Source organism: Hordeum vulgare, chromosome 3H, assembly GCF_904849725.1.
Source record: "Hordeum vulgare subsp. vulgare chromosome 3H, MorexV3_pseudomolecules_assembly, whole genome shotgun sequence".
Classification (NCBI taxonomy): domain Eukaryota; kingdom Viridiplantae; phylum Streptophyta; class Magnoliopsida; order Poales; family Poaceae; genus Hordeum; species Hordeum vulgare.
The window spans coordinates 61,399,842-61,419,234 of NC_058520.1; the positions used below are offsets into that span (position 1 = coordinate 61,399,842).

Below are 19,393 nucleotides of genomic sequence, written 5' to 3' on the forward strand. Positions count from 1 at the left end.
AATGAAGGAATGAGAAGACCCAGTGTCAAATAGAACAGACGCTGGGTGATGATTAACAAGAAGCGTACCCAGTATGACGTCGGGATCCTCTGCAGCTTCTTCTGCTGAGACATAGTTCACACGGCAACGTGCATGAGTTGGCTTCACATAGTAGGCTTTGCCCGACTTGCCTTGCCCGACGGACTTTCCGGGTTGCTTGGCACCCACATTTTGAGGACACTCACGGGAATAGTGCCCTGGTTCTCCACACTTGTAGCATATCACTTGGTTGGCACGTGGTGCAGCATTGCTACCTGGACCACCATAGGTTTTGCTGGAGGGTTGGGCTGATTCGTCTGAGGCGCCACGTAGGATGGCCTCGGAGTGTATCTTGGCGGCAGGGAACTGTTCGGAACCCACAGCCTGCGTTTTGGGAACGCGGAACCAGAAGACGAGCCAAAGTCACGGGAGTGCTTCCTTGTGGCTTCAAAATCAGAATGACCAGTCTCGACACTGATCGCCTTGTTGACCACGGCTTGAAAGCTTGCACACTCGTGGAGGCGCAGATCACGACGAAGCTCAGGGCTCAGACCCTTACGGAACCTTGCTTGCTTCTTAGCGTCAGTAGACACCTCCTCTGTTGCATAGCGGGCGAGGTTACCGAACTCGCGGCTATAGGCATGCACGGTCAACTTGCCCTGAGTGAAGGCACACAACTCCTCTCTCTTTCTGTCCATCAGGCCCTCTGGAATATGGTGCAGACGAAAAGCTGCACTGAAGTCTGCCCATGTGGTTGCTGGTTCAGCAGGACGCATAGCTAGAAAGTTCTCCCACCACAGATTGGCGGGTCCTTCCAGGAAATACGCCGCAAAGGTCACCTTGTCGGCCTCAGAAACATTCGTAGAGCGAATCTTGCGTGCGATGCTGCACAGCCAGTCATCAGCGTCGAGGGGATCGACAGAATGATGAAACTTTGGAGGATTCAGCTTCACAAAGTCGTTGAGGGACACTGCAGCATTCCTAGGCTGACGAGTCGTATTCTGCTCAATACGCTCTAAAGTCGGTTGGTCTCCCTTTTGTTTCTCTCTGCCTCAAGCATAACTTCCGCCAGAGAGGGCGGGTGAGGCAGGTCTTCCTGCGACGCTTGACTACCCTCGCCTTGCTCATGAGCAGGGGCACGGTTCAACCTGGTGAACACCATCCTGACAAACAAACTCACAGCTTAGGCCAATATCATATCAATACTAGCTATGGATTAAGAATGTACTGAACACACGGAATGCGGAAATGAATATCCGAACAACATGGTAACAAGCAACTGCTATATATACACCATGGTTCATACACACCCTTACGTAGTTCAGTACAACGTTAACCGAAGAGAAAACTACTGAAATTATGAAACTACTCATCAGAGGCTTACAAGCTTCCTATACATTATTTATCTAGGCCTCCGGAATTCATTTCACATCACTGGCATACTTCACAAGTCACGCAGGACTGTGAACGTACGGCTACTACCATACTATCCTTCCGCTCACAGCTCAGGCATCCGCATAGAACATCTCATAGAGATTACCTCCATGACCTGGAAGCTCAACCTGCGGATCAGGAAACACTCTAGCCTGAGATCCCTGGGATCCATAAGGACACGGATGTGGCCTTGGTCCCCTGACTAGTGGTAAGAGGGGTCCCCGAAGAGGGGTGACTCCTCCTATAGCTGGCCAGTCAACGTGGGCCGGAAGATGGGTCCTAACAGGGTTCAGCATATCCATATCTCCGTACCCTGTCTGGACTACTGGTGCCAGCTGCGTCAAAGCCGTCCACAGACGGGCACGGGTAGCATAAAGCTCCATGCGGAGAGCACGAGCATCCCTGTCTCTGTTCTCTAGCATCTCAACAGTGGACTACAGAAGTGGATCCTCCATAGAAGAATCAAAAGAGACTCCGCTGAGGTATCCCTCTTCACCAGGCTGAGAGGCCGGAACATAGCAGAACTCTGAATTCTGCAGCAGTGCATGTCTCGCTCTCATAATGGTCAGCATTGAATAGGCAACATCTTGTACTGCCATGTCAACAGTGACTCCCAACCCATAGGACCAATGGGTTGGCTCCTCAGCTCCAGGGTAGTCTGGAAATACCCTAACAGTGCAGATATACTGGCTCTGGTTGAACTCTCGGTACTGTTCCTCCACTGTGTACTCGGGGTACCAGCGGTAACCGCACACCGACATCACCCTGACCAGCATGGCCGTATGACCCGGTACATCAATGCACCTGGTCAGACGTACCACCTGACGAGAAGGACGGCCAGTCATCTGTAAATAGAGAGTAATGCAAAAGCATTAGAGCTCCGAATGCAAAATTGGGCAGCATAACGGCTGTAAATGCTCAAAAACAAATTTTGAGACAACCCAAAATGGAATAGCGTAACCACTCAACTATCAAGTTCAACTCTCTGATCATCAAACTTACTTCCTTTTTCCTAGGAATGAAAGAAACCCAAATATCTCTTGACCCGTAGTCCTATAATCTACCGATCAGAAACACGAGCCTAGAAGAAGATGAGTAACCTAGTCCTTAATTCCCGCAGAAAAGACGAGGATGACCAGAATAGAATAACTTGAGAAGAGAACAAGAGTCTTACGTTTCCTTCCACAAACAATTCCCTTATATATAACTAAAGCAATTCTAGACTCAGCTATAACCAGTTTGGCTTAGTAGTCCTACAGTCAGTCAGGCTGTGATACCAACGAGGTCGGGACCCCGATCCTAAGCCATAGGAATCCAGCCTGTAACACGTCACATTCCTTTGCGGTCTCACGCACGGTTAACCCCACGGCTCCAGCCTTACCTTAGCCGGGATCGTTTGCGCCTTTTGACTCACGTATGCAATTGTGTCTCTAGCATTCCAATGTCAAAGAACCCGGATCGACAAGTCTAGTAATAAACCAAAGTGGCAGTACCGCACAAGGACATGCATACATGACCCAACAAAACAGGTGTCGGTCACTAGCGAGTGTAGACGAGTCGTAGCAAGCTACAAGGACTCCAGTACATCGCATGACATTTCCCCAAAGGGGACAGAAACAGCAGCTAAGAAGGACACATGCCGGTCAACCAATGTATCCGGAGCAGTAGCGAGCTACCATGGCTCGTTGGATCACAAAGGGGCATTTCCCTGTAAGGAGTGCTACTAAATTTCACGGCTAGGTAATCGAACCCCATACATATCAAGTACGACACACGTACGCATGGCATACCGATATGTATAGATACATCGATGGCATCACAACATAACCATAAACATACAAGCTTTATTTAAGAGGCTCGGAAGAGCCTCACACATAATATTACACAGTAAGGTATCACGACCCATAATAGCAGTCATTCAGTTACAAGCCAGCGGAAGTGTTTAAAACTGTCAGAGTACAGACAGGTGAAACTAGAGGGCACATGGCCTGACTATACTACAGACCCAACCTAGGGCCAGATCGTAGCTGGGACACCAGCTACTCGTCGTCGTCGATGTCTATGAAGAACCCTCCATTAGGGTCATTAGCAACCTCTGCAACATTTATTAAGCAAACATGAGTATGGAGGTACTCAGCAAGACTTTAGGATAACTATCTACTCATGCAATGTATCAATAAGGTATTGTGGGGTTTCATGCGGAAAGCCAGCATTTGACTCGTGGCTAGACAACTTGCATTTTTAAATAATTTTGACAACTTGATTTCTCGCACTCGAGTCCACTAACACCACAACAATACTCCATCGTGGAATCATTCCGTCTCCATACGGAAATGCCGTCCACGACACTCACGCTTATCTTGACAATTTTATGAGTAGCCATTTAAGTTATCTATGAACAACATATGTCTCCAAGTAGTCCATATCCGCGGACGCGGCTATTCGAATAGATCATAACCCTGCAGGGGTGTACTTCGTCACACACGCTCTCGCCACTTATCGCCATGTGCACGTCATGCACCTCGGCAACCTTCAAGCGGAAGCCCAGCGAGGGAGTTGGCTACGACCGTTGACCACACTAGTACCTAGTCCAGGTTTATCGCCTATATGAGGGTAACCCGTACGGAAGTCCGGCCGAGGTTTCCGGCACGGCCTCAAACGATGTGCGCAGGGTTCCCAAGCCCACCATTCGGGTGCCACTTGGTACACCGTGCCACTGCCTACCGCATCATAGCCCACCTCTCAGGTCAGCACTATGCACGGCCTCCAGCATGACTATAAACACCAGAAACTACTTGCAACTCCTGGACCGGGTACTAAGAGATTAATAAGTCGAGAGGGTCAATTAAGTATCCCAACGTGTGGTAGTATCTAGTATTGGATTACATACACGGAACTTAGTTCCTAGGGACGGTTCCAATGAAACAACCCGCCATGTACTCCTACACAGCCTTTCACCGGTACCTTTACCAAATCAGGTTCAACACACAACATTTGCTTATCGAACACATTCTCACAATTCTGTTCATCTCCCAGATGACAGACCATACACAACTCTAAGCATCGCATGCATAGCAGGATAAGGCACATCATGGCTCAAGCAACTACCAGGTATGCTAGGTTGCAAGGTTCAGCTATTTACTGTGACAAGGATAGGTCATGCAAAGGAAGTGGGTTCAACTAACGTGGCAAAAGCAGTTGAAGCATTTGATCCTAATGCAATAAGTAAGTGCAGGAGCAAGAACATGGGATTTATCCGGATGATCAAAATGGTTGCTTGCCTTGTTGCTCAGAGGAGTGACAATATCTGTCAGACGGATATTCGGTGGAATCCGGGGGAGCGGAGCCTACTGAAAGGAATGACAACAATCAATATCAAACATATGCAATCAAGATGATGCATGAGCATGGCATGAGGATGCAAGGTGATATACTATTATGGCTAACAGGTATTAGGTTTGAAGTTGATTTGAATCAAATTCAAATATCACTTCAAACGAGGTATTCTCGAATACCATTTTAATTGATTCGACCTAATGTTCAGATCAATTTGCTTTTAACATGCATGCAATGACATGTTAGGTTGCTGGTTTGTAATTAGGACAGTGTTTGATCATGTCATTTATAGTGAAATTTAAATATTTGTCAAATTTCATCTACAAAGTATTTATAAGAATTAACTTATTCATTAATCTACATGTTTGGATTCTGTAACTTTTTCAAACATGTTTGAAAATGATATATTCAGATTCCTTGAATTATTCTGATACTTTTTCATATAAAAATTATTTTCATTGGAGTTACAAATTAATTTCTATGAATTTTTGAAGTTTAAAAATTTCTGAAATTATTTTTACACTGGAAAACCCCTTTATTGCGTCAGCCTGACATCAGCAGGTCAACTGACCTGATCAGGTCAAACCTGACAGGGGGGACCCACTGGTCAGCGTCTCAGGTCAGTTTTTGATTAGAATTCATCTTAATTAGCTAATTAATCTCACTGGACCCACATGTCAGTGACTTATTAAATTATTTGGTTTTATTTTTACTATTCCAGATTATCCAGAGGCTGGCCCCACACGTCACTGGCTCAGGCCAGGTGAGATCCACCGGCGGCGAGGTCGTCCTCGCCGGTGGGGAGCCTCCGGCGACCACCAGTACGGTGGAGGGCATCGGAAACTCGCCTCCGACGACCAAACTCACAGCAGAGGCCACGGGGAGAACGGCCACTCGACGGCGCGCACGATGGGACAAACCCCAGGGGCTGGGGTGGCCAGAATCAACGCCGGCGACGAGCTTGGCGGCGACCAAGTTCGGCCATCGTCGAAGCCATCGATTACATGGTCAAAACGCGCGGGGCTGGGCTCCTAAAGCATCTACGTGATGTCCTGAGGCTGCTGGTGGCCTCAGACGGACCAACCCTTCACCGGAGGGCTACCGGCGACGAGCTGGAGCGGCGGTCCTCGTCGGGCTCCGATGGAACTAGGCCTGGAGGAGGGGATCGACGGGGAGATCTTAGGGGAAAGATGCGCAAGCTCACGAGGAGTGCAGAGGAGGGCTTAGACGGCTCGAGGAAGCACTGAGGGCGACGAATCGAGCAGAGCTCGCCGGCGGCCGAAGGTTGAAGACGACGGTGCCATAGGCGTTGCAGGGCTCGGGGAGGCTTCGGCTTCTGCGGGGAGGACCAGCTCGTCAAGGCGGAGCTAACGGCACACTCGGGGAGGAAGTTCCTACGGCTAGGGCACGACCAGCTCGAGCTCGAGCTCCTGTCAATGGCGGCAGAGGGGATCGGAAGAACCGAGAGGAGAGGGGAAAGAATGAGCACGGGAATGGATAGCTACGTGCTCGGAGAGGTTATCCCCATGCTTGCCAGCGCGAAGCGGCGGCCAGGCAGGCAGTGAGCTGCGTGGAGGCGCGCGGCGGCCACCTCCTGCTCCTACTGGCGAGGAGGAAGACGACAACGCTACTGGGCCTGGGTTGAGGTGAGCGTCAGGTAGTTTCTTCCTCTATTTTTTTCCTGTTTTGTTTCTGTTGTGCTAACTAATTGATTTACTATTTATTTCAGCTCCCAAATAGTTTGTAAAAGCTATTTTAAACACACCAGAATATTTGTTGGAATATATCCAACCATTCCTGGAGTTTTCAATATTTTTGAAGACTTAAAGTTTCTGATTTCAAATTTTAAACTTGAAACCAGTAGCTTTTTGCATTTATTTAAAATGCTTAAAGTATCAAGAAAATGGTTTTCTTCATTGCTTATTTACTTCCATGGATTATCAGAAAGATTAAACTTTTCTTGAGGCCATTTTGGGTTCATTGATTTTAACTAGTTTGGAATTTCCTTTAATTTGAGAAGTGGCTAGGGTTTGTTGAATTTTTCTTCACCACTTACTTTGTTCTCGTTGAAAATTTCCTAGATGCAATGCAAAGAAAACATGAGCACAAAGCTAACTTGATTAAGGTGTCAGGGATGTGACAATGGTCCTCTCTACAAGGCGTGGATAATCAAGACATATTTACAGAGGTGTGTAAACGATTGGACGCTACGACGAGGGATAATTTTATCCAACATGGATGGCAACATGTTCTTAGGATTGCTCCCCCTCCCTCCGTTTTAGCCGTTATACAGACTCTGCATGTTTCTTTGTATCTCACCTTTTTATTTTTTTCGTTTGTGTGTGAGGACATCGTTTGGCTGTGTGCATCTTACTTATGCAGATGTCAGCTGTAATGCTTAAATATCTTAAGCAATAAAGTGTTCGAAATATGCCGTAGAGACAATAATAAATTGGTTATTATCATAATTACTTGTTAATGATAAACGTTTATTATCAATGCTAAAATTGTATTGACCGGAAACTAGGCATCAGCACCAACTAGGCATTTCATCAAGCACTTGACGTCTGTGACCTTTCTTGCCGGTTGTCGTCGTCGGACGCGCCGGAGTAGAGCCCGTGGGTGTCGTCGGAGAGGCTTCACGTGTTGTCTGTCGTGGACGGGGCACCAGAGTCGACTTTTTCTTCTTCTTCTTTGTGGCCTCCTCGACTAGGGCCGATGTCACTGTCATCGTCTTTTGAGCTCTTTTGGCATCGTCGGGAGCAGCAAGCCATTGCCAGAGAGGCGCTCGTCGCTACGATGGCCTTTGCCGCAATTGGAGCCAGAGGTTGAACCCGATGGACTTTTTTTATCCCTAAGCTCTTCTTCGATGCAAGTGGCGGTGCGGGGGTCATTTTCAGCGGCGAAAAGCCGACAGCGACAAGCGGCTACAGCGGGGCATGGTGGCGGCTACGACGGGACAAATGAGGTGGGAGAGAGAAGACTCACTTTTCCTCAATCGAGCGCGTGATGAGTATATTTAGTGAGATCGGGTTTTTTCGGCGTGGGATAAAAAATCCGTCCCTTGTGTTGTTAAGGGGATCGTCTAGGTGCGACACAAGGCAGGATAACTGAATTTATCCTCCCTTAACGCCGAATAGAGGATCGGTTAGAGTTGCTTTTACCAAAGTCTGTATAGTATTTCTCGAGTGGAGATTGGTATCGTGGAGAAGGTGTTTTTAATAATTTTTAGTTATAGAAGTTACTTTGTATTTTTTTTTTGGATTTTAAATTCAAATCAATATGTTTGTAAATGTTATGAGTATGAATAAAATTACATGTGTTTAAAAGAACACGTCAGGGACTTCACGAAAGCCGTGAAAATCCGCCAACGGCGGTGGTGATGTCACGCGCGGCGCGCCCGTGGTTTGAAGCCGCAGGCAGCACCCACCCATATCACTCACCCATCAAGCCGCTGCCGCTGCCCTGCCCATAAAAAGATGCAAACGTCGAGCTCCGCTCAGCAAAGGCATGGCCGGCTCTGAATCCTATACAGGAGGGTCTCTGCCTCTGCTCTCCGTCAGGTTCATTTCCGGGGTCAGCAGAGCCCATTTCTGGAAAGATGGGTGCGATTGGATCCCTCCACCGTCCTGAACACTTGCCACTGCTGCGACGCATCTGATCTGATCTCACCATAGATTTCAGCGACTCTTTGTTATGTCCTGTTTGGTTTTAAATAAGTCATCAACTTATAAGTTAAAAAGTGTAAAAGGTGACTTATTTTGTCAAACAGACCTAACTTATAAGTCATTCCGACTTATAAGTCATAAGTTGCTTCACCCCAACTTAAAACTTATAAGTCATCCACTTTTACATGGAAATGTTATAAGTCAGATGAGAACCAAACATACGTGACTTATAAATCACTGGTTTTAAGTCACCTGACTTATAAGTCACCCGACTTATTGAAACCAAACATGGCTTTAATTCTGCCCTCCGTCCTTCCATCATTGGCCTCTGCCAGTCACAACGCCATTTTTAGTTTTTACCATCAGTTCAGGCAGCAGTGACCAGTGAGTGAGCTCATGCATCGGAATCAGCGCTACACAAATTATCGGTTGCAAATTAGTCCAATGCCTTGAAGAAAATGTGTGTGTGTGTCTCATCTTTCACACAAGACATGTTGGTTGGGCAATTGTATTATACTTTTGGTTGAGTTGATCACTTGACTGGAGCTGGGCATGAGTTACTCAAAGACTGCAGTTGAAGTCGTTTCATCCATTATTATCTAGCTAGGCCTGGCTAGGGTTTGGTAGACCATGGAGGAAAAAGATGCCTTTAGTTGTAAGTGGAGCAGGCAAATCAAGTCAGTTAAACACTCATCATCACCATCATGTCCCGTCCATCATCGTCGTCGTCATCATCATCAGTGCTGCTGCCGCTCAAAGTAAAAGAAAAGAAGAACGGAGATGAACCAAAGCAAAGCAGCTCAATGTCATTATCTCTCTCTCACACACACATACAGTGGTGTAGCAAATGTGCAGACATGGTCACTGCTGCCAGCAGGAGCAAAAGAAAAAAGAAGAAGAAGAAGAAAAGGATGGGTGGCACTGGCCTGCGTGCAGCCTCAAGATCAAAACTACAGGACCAAAGGCAAGCACCAAGCAGGCAGGCCACCTCTTTTTTTTTTTCCATCTCTCTCTCTCTCTGGTTCCTAAAGAAAGGTAAAAAACCCAGATGCCTGCGAGTAAGTTTCCCAGGACCGGTAAAAATGGCAGCAGCTCAGCTAATCCAACCCCCACCACCAGTGACAATGACCCACCAAGAACGCCACTCCTTCCTCCTCCTCGACACCTCCTCAGTTTGCTGAATCAAAAACAGCATGCTGATCGACGGCGACCGGCAATATGCACGCACTGGTGATGGGTCGATTGATCTGTGAATTGATCGCCCCCATCCCCTGGTTGTAGCTAGCAAGGGAAAAATTGAGTGCGTGCTTGCTTGCTTGTCGAGGCGAGGAAGACGGTGCCTCGGCCGGGCCATCGTCGCGGTGGGTCATGTCGCCACCATCATGCCGGCCATGAAGATGTCCTCGTGCAGGGATGAACAGGAGGAGCGAGGGGAGCCTCCGATGGCGACGTTGTTCTCTGCTTCCTCCTCGATCATGATCTCCTGGTCCCGGCACTCGGCGCTGCAGAAGGCCTTCTCGCCGCTGCAATGGCACACAACAAATCAATTTGCTTAGTATGAATTTCTTTCTGAAGATGCTTAGGAAGCAAGAACAGTTGGTGGAATCTGATGGTAACTCGTTCAGTTCAAGCAGTGTTTCATTTTTGTTTGGATTGCCAAACAAATGTTTCAAGTTTTCACAAGATTTGTTCCACAAGAGAATATGGGATGTTCATAGGCGAACAAACAATGCCGCAATTATTGGTTGGATGAACTGTGTTCTTTCCGATGTAATTATTGGAGCATCTTCAAACTGAAAAAACTCGGCGTACCGGTAGATGTAAATGTCTTTTCCCTCCAGCTTCTTCCTGCAAGTGAAGCAGGAGCTCAAGAAGTCCTCGCCGGGGCCGGCGGCAGCCTCGGTGGCGCGCTTGACCACCAGGTAGGACTTGGCCGAAGCTCCGTCCTTGGGTTCCATGGTGGCCTCGTCGCCCTTCCCGACCGTGGTCTGGGGCTCAAGAATGCAGTCCCCAAAGATGTGGGTGGTCTTGGGGTTGGGGCCGCGGGCAATGATGCAGGTGTAGTCCTCCGACTGCTCCACCTCGCTCGCGGAGACGGACCCGACGAACCGCCGGGGGCCGCCGGCGATTGATGCTGGCAGGGACCCCGGCCCTGGGAGCTCGCCGAGGTGGAAGCAATGCCGCTTGGCGCCGGAGTGGGTGCCATCCGGCCTCGCGGCCTCCGGACCAGACTTCAGATCCGCGTGGAAGAACCTGCTGCAGGGCACCGACATGCCGGCGGTGGCCGAGGCCGGGCAGGAGATCGTCTTGCCCCCGAGCTCCGGCTGCGAGTGGCCGCCCCCGCCGCAGCCCTTGGTCGTGTAGCCGGCGCATCCGTGCGTCCTGAGGCACAGGCGCGGGCTGAGCACGCAGGTCTTGGCGGCGCTTTCGCCGGCGCCGGCCGCGAGGGCGACGTCCACAACGAGGCCGAGCCCCACCGGCTCCGCGTCCCAGGTCCTCGGCGAGCGCGGCGAGCGGAGCAGCAGCGCCTTGGGGTCGAGCGGCGACGTCGGGCTCCGCTCCGACTCGCCGGCGCCGTCCGGCGCGCGCTTGGCAGCCGCCAGCCCAATGAACAGCCGCGGCACGGCGAAGAGCGCGCCGCCGCGGGGCCTGGCGTCCCCTCCGCTACCTCCGGAGCCCGGGCCCTGGTCGGACACCATCCTCCGCAGCATCGCCGGCCGCCGACCGCCTGAAACCGGGGGATTGAGATTCAAGACCACGAAAGAAGATCACAAACCCGCAACACGTTCCCGCGTCCCGGCGTCGCCCCCGTCAACAAGAAAGAAACGAGGTGATACGGCAGTCACCCCCACCGCCACCAGCACCGGCGCCGCCCTCACCTTTCTCTTTTTCCTCTTTTGCCTCTGCCTCTGCCGCCTGCTGCTGCTGCTAGGCGCGCACGTACGTACTCTACCAGCAGGAATATCTCTCCGACGCACGCGCGCGCTCTGCAAAGAGGAATGGCTCGGCGAGAGAGACGAGGGAGGGGGGGGGGGAGTGACGAAGAGGGAGACGTGGGACGCGGGGGGGGGGGGGGGGGGGGGGGAAGCAGGCGAGGTAGGGGAGCACAGTCGCAGCCAAACCGCACCGTACTGCTCCTACGCCTCCGTCCCTCCCTCCCTACCACCACCACTCTATACTACTGCGTGCGTCACCCTCGCATGCATCAAAATCAGAGAGAGAGAGAGAGAGGTGGTGGCTTGTGAAATGCAGCAACCAGCAGCACCCGTTGGAGTTGGCGTCGCCATTCATGGGGGTGTCAGTCAGACCTCACACGCAACACAATTTTCACAGCGCTCCCTGTACTATACTCTGCTCCTCCTGCGTAAATACGCGTACATATACGCCCTGCGTACGTACGTATACCCTCCCGAAGGACGGTCGATTCAATACTGCGTTGGGCCTGTCACTTCACTCTGCTCTGGTGCCAATATTAATAATATACAGTGATTTCTTCCCGGCGGTAATTTCCAGTTTATGTGCGTTGTAGGATTCATTGTACCTAGGCCAGATTTCTGAAGAAAAAAAAACAATCATGTACTGTATATATTTTCAGCTAATTGGCGTTCCAGTTCCCTCGCTCCATGCCAAATTCACTCACCCGGAGGCTAGTGCTAGTGAGGGGAGAGTGCAGGTTCGGCCGTTCGATGAACATGGACGCTTCTCGGCCAGTCAGTCCGTTGGTACTAGTACTACGTACTGCGCAATCACTGTTGACTGAAAATGTCCAAAACACATTACTTGTACTCCACTACAGTCATGTACCAGCAGCTCCTTCAAACCCATACCATTATATCCCCACAGTTATACTTATACCCCCTCCCCATACCACAAGAGCGGTTCTCTCGCTACCAAACACAGGTTTCCATCAATCAACCCCCCAACATCAGGTTTTACCCCCGGCCAAAATGAGTGCCAAAAATGAATCAAAAACCTGCGTCGTCATCATCATCAAGGACCGACCAATCAATCGCCCCCACCTAACACTTCCTCCGCCATTAACAAACTAAACATCGAAATCTTCCTCATGATCTCGCCCTAGTTTCTTATTGCGCCTCGCGTAAGTACAATCATTGGGCCTTTAGGGTTTTTTCTTTTCTCCCTTCTCTTCTTTTCTAGCGCTGCGCTGCGGTAAATTAAAAAGAGAGTGAAAATACGTACAGTATAGTGACCACTGACCAGTGACGAGTAAACTTTTTTCTCTAGTTTCCAAGCTGTGTGTGTGTGTGTCTCGCCCGGATTACTGGTGACGATGATGATGCTGGGTGCAAAGGTATAAAGCGATTCCCTGAGCCGATACATTCTCGTGGTAATTCATCTTTTTTTCTGTGTTGTGTATCTCTCGCCCTGTTCGGCCTGTGAGCTCGCTTTCTTGATAAAGCAGTGTGGCTTTGGCCTTTGGGTTATAGCACCCGTACAGCGCTACATTGTTTTCACTGTTACTTCTACTGATGATTTGTGTCTATCCGGTACCACCACTACCACCTCCTTGCGTGGGCCCGGCTGGCTACTTATGTGCAATTTTTCACAGGATGTGCTACGGCAAGAAAAGTCAGGATGTGGATCAGACACTACACGAAAAGTCTTGCTCTCTTAAACACCACATACAAGCAATGCTTGCTGTTAAAGAAAAGCAGAAATTGCTCTCAGAAAAAAGTAGAAAATTTTATTTTAATTTTATTTTTACAGATTCTAGGTTTTATATCAGGAGTCTTTGAGCTCAAGCTAGAACGACACTTTCATAGATACACCATGGACGCGTTTGGTTACCTGCATCGTCTTTTGGCACTTTGTGTATTTGTCTCACTTGATCCTGACTGAGCATATGAAGGCAAATAACAAACATATGCATATTGATTGGTTACGAGCATCTCCTGTATCTTGGATGTGCCAAAACGGAATGTTGATTGTTTGGTTATGGCCTGGTTTGAGTGCAAACACAAGTTCGGTTGTTTGATTACATCGAGGACAATAGTGTGGTAACCTCCTTCTCTATGTGGTGAGGTTACGAGAGGCACATAGCTAGAGCAATAAGAACAAACTTAAGCACACATCAAAACCTCAACACATAAAATGATACGTTTAACATTGTACTACAAGTTTGAAACGAAACCGGAACACATAACATAGTTTTAAACCAACGATCACCATTCAACTAGGAGGGAGAGCTCATTTATGCGCTAATGGCAAATGCTTCGTTGTGCTTCTTGCACTTGGTGACCATCTCCACGTCGTTGTCGTTGAAGACGATCACCTTCATGGTGTTCGGGGTGAGCAAGTTGAAAGTCACCATGTACCTGATCCTGACGTGGTGAACGACGACGAAGGTGGCCCAACCCTGATCGAGGATGACCCTGTCGTCGACCACATTCACTGTGATCCACCATGAGCAGATGGTGTTCGTCTTTAGACACAACTGTGTAGGCACGGTGGGGAAGTGCTTCGTGAAGTCCAAAGACAAAGGGAGAGCCTCCAGCTTTGGAGCAAAGATCGCCTTGTAGAAGTGGGTTGGCCGTGCCTCCTCATGGTAGTCCTCATAGTTTCACCGTTTGGCGTTAGGGTGATCCTGCACCGGCACGTCCATCAATGACGGCACGGCCTCCTTGCCCTTCTCCAATGGTGGCACGACGTCCTTGTCCTTGTCCATCTGCATTATCACTAAGACGCGGTTCTCAAAGGTTAGCATTCATTCCTACCGTCCTAACGCTCCTATATTTACCCATGCTTCTTACCCAACACCACACTCAAACCCTCTCTCATTTTCACCTCCTCTATCTTTCACCACCTCTCCCTCACCATGAACTCCAACCCCCAACCTTTTCCCCTGGGGCATGGGATGGAGGGAATTCTTACTCGGGTGCTCGCTCGGTGATCGCACGAAGTTCGAGGACACAATGGAAGTCTGCTTGAACTTCACCAGCAAGGAAGAAGTGCACAAGGAGGCCGACAATGTGGTGAAGAAGGAGATACGGAAGGAGTTGAAAACGTTGATTCCTGACCAAACGAAGGATGCTATGCTAGTCGACATCCCTCGCTGGGCCATGAATCAGGCTGACTCCGGCGACGCTCGACAAAGGGCCAAGTGGGACAATTACAGGGAGTAAAAGCGTCCCAATGACCATCGTGCCGTGGTGTACTGGACGACAAGGACTATCGTGGATCTAAGAGACGAAGACGGCGAGGTGCAGATGATGCTGAGGGCGCCGACGGCAGACGATCGTGGAGGACCCATCGTTCTTGACAGTGACGATGAGGAAGAAGGCGCCGTCGAAGAAGAAAATAAGAAGCATACGTCCCACCGCCACTCAAAGCGACTTGAGGGTCGTTGCGGGAAGACAAATAGCTAGTACCCCAATCCCCACCCCGATGTAATCGACAAATTATACATGAACGCAAGATTCCGTCGGTGCTGAATCCAATACCCCACTCTCGATGTGTTCAATCCCCTCCCTATCTCTCCAACTGCGTGCTCCAAATTAATCTAGCAAGAGTCGACACAGGTAATCTAAAGAGGGCAAAGGATCTACCTCCATGGACGATGCGCTCTGATGGATATCTGCAGATGCTGCGGTGGTCGTCGCTATCTTGGATCATCCCGTTGTCGCTCCGGTGGTCGCCACCGCCGGTGTGAGTTGGGAAGGGTGGAGAGAGCGGTGAGGATGGGAGGTAACAATAATTTATGACGTCGCTTAGGGACACAACACGATGTCTTGAAACTGCATCCACGCGCAGTCGCCTCATATGTCTCCAACATATCTATATTTTTTTATTATTCCATGTTATTGTATTATCACTCTATGATGCTTTTTAGGATGTTACTTGTTGATTTCTATTATTTTTTAGCACTAATGTACTAACCCAATGACAAGTGTCAGTTGCTGTTTTTAGGCATGTTTTTGGCTTTTCACGAACGTTGTACCAAACGAAGTCCAAATACCCTGAAACATTTTGATGATTTTTTTTGAAAAAATAAGTACCCCGAAGCTTTGGAGGGAGACCAAAGTCCCCACAAGGTGGCGCCAAGACAACAGGGCGCGCCCAGGGGGGTGGTCATGCCGTGATGACATGGGGCCACCTCCCTTGGCCTCTAGCGTTCCTCTCCGTCCTATAAATTCTCATTAATCCCAAAATCCCTAAGGAGCCATCTGAAACACTTTTTCCACCACTTCAAGCTTCTGTTCCGTTGTGTGCCCATCTCGAGCCGTGTTTTGGTGCCCTGCTAGAGGGGGGTCAATCACAGAGAGCCTCTACATCATCCTTGTTGCTCCCATGGTGATGTGTGAGTAGTTCACCATAGACCTACGAGTTCGTACTTAGAAAGCTATCTCTCTGTCTTTTGATCTTCAATACAAAGTTCATCGGATCTTCACGATGATCTATTCGATGTAATCTTCTTGTGCAGATCGTTCGTTGGGATACGATGAATTGTGAGTTTATGTTCAGATTATTCATGAGATTTTATTGAGTTCCTTGGTGGTCTTTAATATATATGCATGATTATGATAGATTTGTAATTATCTTCGATCTGTCGATGTAGTTTGGCCAACTAGATTGATTTATATTTAGCGAGAGAGGTGCGTTGTAGTGGGTTAAATCTTGCGCTACTCTATATCCCAGTGACAAAGTAGGGGACAAGACATATATTTGTATTGCTGCCACTAAGGATAAAACGATGGGGTTGAGTCATATTAATTGGATCTGATTTTTCTATATCATGTCATTGTTCTTCAAGCATTACTTTATTTTACTTAATACTCTAGATGCATGCTAGATAGCGTTTGATGGGTGGAATCATAATAGTAGACGCAAGTAGTAGTCGGTCTACTTGCTTACGAACGTGATGCCTATATGTAATGATCATTGCCATAAATAAAGTTTGCGTAACTATGGGCTTTTCTATCAATTACCCAACAATAATGTGTTTCCCCACCGTATGCCTTCTACTAGAGAGAAGTGAAAGGACGTGGATGTCGCCTAGAGGGGGGGGGGGTGAATAGGCGCTTTAAAATAATTAAGGTTTAGGCTTGAACAAATGCGGAATAAAACTAACGTTTAATATGTCAAGCACAAAACCTACAAACCACTAGGCTCACCTATGTGCACCAACAACTTATGCTAAGCAAGATAAACAACTAAGTGATAGCAAGATATATTACAATAAACAATATGTCTATCACAAAGTAAAGTGCATAAGTAAAGGGTTCGGGTAAGAGATAACCGAGGCACGGGGGGACGATGATGTATCCCGAAATTCACACCCTTGCGGATGCTAATCTCCGTTAGAGCGGTGTGGACGCACAATGCTCCCCAAGATGCCACTAAGGCCACCGTAATCTCCTCACGCCCTCGCACAATGCAAGATGCCGTGATTCCACTAAGGGACCCTTGAGGGCGGTCACCGAACCCGTACAAATGGCAAACCTTGGGGGCGGTCACCGAACCCGTACACGTGGCAACCCTTGGGGGCGGTTACCGGTACCCGTACAAATTGCTCGGGACAATCTCCACAACCTCATTGGAGACCCCGACGCTTGCCCGGAGCTTCACACCACAATGATTGAGCTCCGAGACACCACCAAGCTTCTAGGACGCCAAAGCATCCACGAAGAACAATATCTAGGGTACTAAGTACCAAAGGTAATAAGCTTCTCAAACTTCACTTCCACGTATCACCGTGGAGAACTCAAACCGATGCAACCAATGCAATGGCAAGAACACACGAAGTGGTCAAGTCCCTCACACTCAAATCCCTCCACAACAACAAAAGCTATGGAGAAATATGAGAGGAAGAACAAGGAGCTCACAAAGAACTCCAAGAGCTAGATCCAAGGGGTTCCCCTCACATAGAGGAGAAAGTGATTGGTGGAGATGTGGATCTAGATCTCCTCTCTCTTTTCCCTTAAGAACAAGCAAGAATCATTGGAGGGATTGAGAGTTAGCAAGCTCTAAGAATGTCAACAATGGAGGTAGAACAAGAGCTCAACGGATAGATGAGGCCAAGGGGGAAGAAGACCCCCTTCATATAGTGGGGGAAGGAATCAGACCGTTACCCCCACTTACAGCCCGAGCCCAGCGGTAGTACTACCGCTGGCACTCCAGCGGTACTACCGCTGACCAGGGGCGGTACTACCGCCAACTAGCGGTACTACCGCTGGCTGCAGCGGTACTACCGCTAGCACTCAAGCGGTACTACCGCTCGTCCCAGCGGTACTACCGCTCGGCCCCTGGTAGTGCAAAGGCACTACCACCGCCAAGAAAGTCTTCGCAAAAAGGTCCGACGCAGTACAACCGCAAAGATGACGGTACTAAAAACTTGGAGCGGTACTACCGCTGGCCAGGGGCGGTACTACCGCTGGACATCGGTACTACCGCCAGCTCTAGCGGTACTACCACTAGGGCCAGCGGTACTACCGCCAACTCTAGCGGTACTACCGCTAGGTCGAGCGGTACTACCGCTCGCCACTGAAACAGCCATAACTTTCGCATACGAGCTCCAAATCGAGCAAACCCAAGCTTGTTGGATTCAGGACGACAAGAACTATCCAAACAGATATGAAAATATGAAAATGCCAATGATGTAGAGATGTGAGTCATATATGAATGAAGAACCGGCAAAAAATCCAACATCGAAAACATCATAGTAGATGCATATGGACTCTGTTTTCGATGAACTCGAGCTTGTCACGAAGATGACCATAAGCTCTAAAACTCACAAAGAGAAACACCAAACAAGAACCAAGAAGTATGATGCAAGGATGCAAATGGTTTGAGCTCTCAACGAACGATACGATCAAGCTACTCACTTGAGAGCCCCCCTTGATAGTACAACAATCTATCCTAAACGGAAAACCTATCAAGGGCAAACCTATACCTTGCACCTCGTCCTCTTGAGCTAGGTGATGACGATCTTGGCTTCCTCAAGATGGACCACCTTTCTTGATTGCGTTGGCTTGATGAAGACTAGTTGATTGCTCCCCCATACTCACTATGGGTGAGCCACTCTTTAGCATATCTTCACAAGTCCATTGCCACCACAATGGACGGCAAGCTTCAAGCATGATATCTTCGTGCTGATCCACTTGAACTTGCACATCGCAATCTTGATGACGATCACAACTTGACGTCATACTTCATGGGTTGTATGACATCTTCTCTTTGACGCAAGCCCATGGAAACACACCTAACCCCCACATAGAACTCTCACGAAGACCATGGGTTAGTACACAAACACGTAATGGACAATGCTTACCATACCATGGGATCACTTGATCCCTCTCGGTACATCTTGTATGCTTTGTGTGTTGATCATCTTGATTTACTCTTTGTCTGAGATCTTGATCAACCTTGTGTCTCTATGACCATTCTTTGGATAATACTTTGAATACCACCTTGGTCATCATATAAACTCCTTGAACCCAACAGATGGACTTCAAGAAGTGCCTATGGACAAATCCTATAAATATAACTTAAGGCAACCATTAGTCCATAGGAATTGTCATCAATTACCAAAACCACATATGGAGATATATGCTCTAACAAGAAGCCTCTAACGAAAACTATGACCCCCGGGTCTATTCACAAAATAAGTACAAAAATCCAAAATACCTTGTTGTTCCTATTTATTTTCCATTTATATTTGTCCAACAACAATACTTATTTCTTACAAGTAACGAGTTCAAGGTGTTTGACAACCCTCTTACCCATGTTGGGTGCAAGTGTGTGCTCTTTTGTGTGTAGGCGCTGAAGACGGGAAATTGTGTGGTTCTCCTATTGGTTCGATAATCTTTGTTATCACTGAGAGAAATACTTATCTATAATGTGATGCATCATCTCCTTCTCTTTGGGAAAAGACCCAGTGCAGATCACAAGTATGAGGAAGGATTTTTGACACTGTTGCC

General features: G+C 48.4%; 1 protein-coding gene across 1 annotated transcript; it reads right to left on the bottom strand.

Moving 5' to 3' along the window:
- Positions 1 to 9,237: 9,237 nt before the first annotated feature.
- On the bottom strand, positions 9,238 to 11,682 carry LOC123442970. The gene is made up of 3 exons (XM_045119166.1): positions 11,336 to 11,682; positions 10,269 to 11,184; positions 9,238 to 9,979 (listed from the first exon to the last, which is right to left on the bottom strand). Exons 2-3 carry the CDS (start codon positions 11,165 to 11,167, stop codon positions 9,823 to 9,825), a joined length of 1,056 nt encoding a protein of 351 aa, XP_044975101.1. The 5' UTR covers positions 11,168 to 11,184; positions 11,336 to 11,682; the 3' UTR covers positions 9,238 to 9,822.
- Positions 11,683 to 19,393: the final 7,711 nt, after the last annotated feature.

Excerpts from the sequence above, each read along its gene's own strand:
- LOC123442970 (XM_045119166.1), bottom strand. The coding sequence starts at position 11,167 with ATGCTGCGGAGGATGGTGTCCGACCAGGGCCCGGGCTCCGGAGGTAGC. Across the intron at positions 9,980-10,268 it reads AAAGACATTTACATCTACCG|CGGCGAGAAGGCCTTCTGCA; the intron begins GTACGCCGAGTT and ends GTGCCATTGCAG.